Source organism: Lucilia cuprina, chromosome 4 (assembly GCF_022045245.1).
Source record: "Lucilia cuprina isolate Lc7/37 chromosome 4, ASM2204524v1, whole genome shotgun sequence".
NCBI lineage: Eukaryota > Metazoa > Arthropoda > Insecta > Diptera > Calliphoridae > Lucilia > Lucilia cuprina.
Window position 1 is genome coordinate 11,973,104 of NC_060952.1, and position 3,476 is coordinate 11,976,579.

Sequence of the window (3,476 nt, forward strand, 5' to 3'; positions counted from 1 at the left end):
CTTTAAAATTAATAAAAACAAACATTTTATAAACATTAGAAAATTTATTAAAAATTTTAAGTTTAACTGCATTATCAAGCAATGTTTAATAAATTTTTTGTGAAATAAATATAATTAACAGTTAAACACGTCTATTTAAAAAGTTATGCGTGATTATAGTCTAAAATGTTGCCCTCAAGCCCATATTTATCCTATGCCCCATGACAATTGTATACGCAGAGAAATTGAAAGCGATTATACAAAATTATGTCAACTTAATAATAAGACGAAATCGTGTAAGACAAATTTGTGCTGGTTGTCTGAACCTAAAGAAATTGAACCAATTTTTCATGAGAAATGTATACCTTTAAATCATATAAAAGTAAAATTAAAAAGTGTAGATAAAAATGATAGTGTACTTAGGAATCGAAAGGATGACAAGTATTTCGATAAAGCAGTAAGTAAGAATTTTAAAAATATATTATTTATCTTTGTAGAAAGCTTGCGAAATTGAAAAGAATCGAGTCAGATAAAAACATAAACAAATCTCAAAATAAACAGAAAAGAAACCCGTAAGTTTCTAAATTCTTTTATGAATATAAGGTCTATATTATAATCTATACCATTTTAGTTGTAAACCCAAATGTTTGAAAAAGAAATGTAAAAAGGAAACTTTACAAAAACCCGCTAAACCCCAATCTGAAGTTTCTAAACTAAAAAGCTTAATAAAAGAGTCACATGAGCATAAAATTCAAAATCGTTTAAAGCTCTTAAGTAAACCTAAAAAATATCCAGAATATAAACCAAAAACTTGGATACTAACGAGGGCATTAAAATATTATAAACCCACTAGACGACTATGCGAATTAGCTAAACCGAAAATTTATTATAACGACAACTATAAAGATCCATTTAAAGTGCCGGAAAATGCTTTAAACTATCGGGGTATTTAATTTTTATAAATGGTTCAAAAAAGTATATTTTCAAGGTTTATGTTTTCAGCCACATTAAGAATTCAAGAACTTGCCAAGCCTAATATTAAGAAACATAAGATTTTAGAGGAGATCAAAAAGAAAAATCCTTTTAAAATAAAACCAAAAGCTTTAAGGGCTATAGCTACTGAACGCATTAAAGAATTGGCTACTCCTAAGGATTACTATGATATACATATAAAAACAAATCCTTATAAAGTTTCAAGATTAGCTTTAAAAGCTAAAGCTTCGGCACGTGTTAAACAATTGGCGCAACCAAAAACTAGTGTTAAGTAACCGAAACCATACAAAGTTAGAATCTTTGTTAAATTCTGTAATTTTATAAAATTTTTGTTAATTTCTCTATTTTTGGAGTATTTTTCCAAAAATTTTATAATTTTAAAGAATTTTTTTTACAATTTTGGAATTATTTCTTAAATTCTTAATGTGTACAAGCATGCTGGTGAAAGCACAGAAAAAGCAGAATTACGGAGCTTCGAATCGAAATGCTGAATACAAAAGTTCAGCTACACAAAAATCGAAAATTGGTATTCCAAAAAACAGAATCGCTAGAAAAAGAAGAGGCATTTTATTAATGCTTTATGGTTGTGTACAAGCATGCTGGAGCAAGGTCATTCAATTGTACCAGCATGCTGATGTTTTGTATGGGCCTTTTAAATGACGGATCTTCGAATCGAAATGCTGAAAACCAAAGTTCAGTTGTGCAAAGATCGAAAATTGGTATTCCAACAGAAAAACCAGAATTACAAGAAAAAGAAGAAGGATTTTGAATGCAATGTATAAGGATTGTGTACAAGCATGCTGTTAAAAGCGTCAGCATGCTGATGTTGCGTATGAGCCATTTTAGTCACTGAACTTCGAACCGAAATGCAAAGTTGCCAAACAAAGAAAATGAAATGCAGACTAGGGGTAATGGAATTTTTCGTAAATTGTCTAAAAGCTTATATGTTGCTCAAGTTTTAAAGATGTTTTAATACAATTCTCTAAAAATTTTATATTTTTAAAGAATTTTTGAAATTTTTACCCATATATTTCATAAATTCTTTATAAAGAATTTTTGGTAAACTATCATATCCTAGAAAATTCTTGATAATTTTTAGAGAATTTCCAAATTTTGTAGTTTTTTGTGTTTACTCAAAAACTAATTCCACTAACAATAAAACAATTTTAACATTTCTTTCAACAATTGTTGTTATACCTTTTTTTATTATTGTTTGTTGTTATAACATTTTAGTTGTTTTACGTTTATTATAGTGTTTGCATGCAATTTGAGACAATTGATTATATGTATGATAACTACAGTACGTTATAAATAATATAAATAAATTTAGCATAACGCACTTTTTACAAATTGTTTATAATTTTTAACAAATAAATAAAAATCGCACAACTACCATAATAAGGGCGAGTATAAGTAGAGGGGGGTCAAAAAAAAAAACTAAAAATAAACAATACATTTGATGTGGATACTAAAAGGAGGGCATATGGGACAAGAGCATAAATACGTTTGACTAAACTTAATAATGTAATAAAGGAATTAAATAAAATATTCGCCAAATTAATACTCAAAGGATTTAAAAATTAATTAAATTAATAATCATCAAATAAAACAATAAACTTAGTTTTTTTCTATTTTCGCTAGTAAGAAACTTTACAACAAATAGCAATTTGTTTAGAGTTAAATCATAATTGAAAGCCATTTGTATTCATATTTCTTTACTTCATAATAATAACTTAATATTTGGTGTTGTGTGTATTTTTGAGTTTTTGTTGTCTGTCGGTCGGTGTAGAGGAGAGTAAGTAAACCAAAGCAACATAAAAAACTTTTATTGTCGGTTCTAGTTTTTAGCTTTTTTATTGAATGTTGGCAATAACGGCACGTGTAAAATCTTGAGTTGTGGATTGACCACCTACATCCTTGGTTTTCACTTTACCATCGCTAAGTACACGGAGAAGAGCAGATTGAATTCTTTCACTGTACGATGGCAAATTAATATGGCGCAACATTTTAGTGCCGCACAAGAACATGGCGGTGGGATTGGCAATATTTTTGCCAACAGCTTCAGCGAAAGTGTGACGTGCACCCTATATTGTTAAAACAAATAAAATAATTTAGAAAATCCATTGAATGCTGTGTTAAAAAACACTTACAGGTTCAAAGACTACAGTTTCAGAGGAGTATGAAGCACCAGCTACAACACCAGCACCACCCACCAAACCAGTGGCCAAATTATCAACAATGTTACCATACAAATTAGGTGTAACCATAACATCAAACTAAAAAGTAAAATAAATCTTAAATATTTACTACTAAAGCGTAAACGGAAATAATTACTTACTTGATGAGGATGTGATACCATTTGCATGGTAGTGTTATCAACAATCATTTTCTCAAATTGTATGCGTGGATACAATTTAGCCATTTCTTCGCAACACTTCAAGAATAAACCATCACCCAATTTCATGATATTGGCTTTGTGTACGGCAGTAACCTTCTTACGGCCA

The 3,476-nt window shown here is 29.1% G+C and overlaps 3 protein-coding genes across 3 annotated transcripts in view; 2 read left to right on the forward strand and 1 right to left on the reverse strand.

Moving 5' to 3' along the window:
• Window positions 1–139, forward strand: part of LOC111686862 — a 903-nt gene extending 764 nt beyond the window's left edge. Inside the window, exon 5 of the mRNA XM_046950167.1 lies at window positions 122–139. Within this exon, the coding sequence (XP_046806123.1) occupies window positions 122–139 (18 nt within the window). The remainder of the gene's footprint in view (window positions 1–121) is intronic.
• On the forward strand, window positions 37–2,373 carry LOC111686868. The gene is made up of 4 exons (XM_023449263.2): window positions 37–420; window positions 477–551; window positions 611–924; window positions 982–2,373. The coding sequence occupies exons 1-4, from the start codon at window positions 146–148 to the stop codon at window positions 1,245–1,247; spliced, it is 930 nt and encodes a 309-aa protein (XP_023305031.2). The 5' UTR covers window positions 37–145; the 3' UTR covers window positions 1,248–2,373.
• On the reverse strand, window positions 2,145–3,470 carry LOC124419682 (isocitrate dehydrogenase [NAD] subunit beta, mitochondrial). The gene is made up of 3 exons (XM_046950000.1): window positions 3,311–3,470; window positions 3,123–3,248; window positions 2,145–3,056 (listed from the first exon to the last, which is right to left on the reverse strand). The coding sequence occupies exons 1-3, from the start codon at window positions 3,434–3,436 to the stop codon at window positions 2,826–2,828; spliced, it is 483 nt and encodes a 160-aa protein (XP_046805956.1). The 5' UTR covers window positions 3,437–3,470; the 3' UTR covers window positions 2,145–2,825.
• Between the last annotated feature and the right edge of the window lie 6 nt (window positions 3,471–3,476).

Excerpts from the sequence above, each read along its gene's own strand:
- LOC111686868 (XM_023449263.2), top strand. The coding sequence starts at position 146 with ATGCGTGATTATAGTCTAAAATGTTGCCCTCAAGCCCATATTTATCCT. Across the intron at positions 552-610 it reads AATAAACAGAAAAGAAACCC|TTGTAAACCCAAATGTTTGA; the intron begins GTAAGTTTCTAA and ends ATACCATTTTAG. Across the intron at positions 925-981 it reads AAATGCTTTAAACTATCGGG|CCACATTAAGAATTCAAGAA; the intron begins GTATTTAATTTT and ends TTATGTTTTCAG.
- LOC124419682 (XM_046950000.1), bottom strand. The coding sequence starts at position 3,436 with ATGAAATTGGGTGATGGTTTATTCTTGAAGTGTTGCGAAGAAATGGCT. Across the intron at positions 3,249-3,310 it reads TGGTATCACATCCTCATCAA|TTTGATGTTATGGTTACACC; the intron begins GTAAGTAATTAT and ends TTTACTTTTTAG. Across the intron at positions 3,057-3,122 it reads AAACTGTAGTCTTTGAACCT|GGTGCACGTCACACTTTCGC; the intron begins GTAAGTGTTTTT and ends TTAACAATATAG.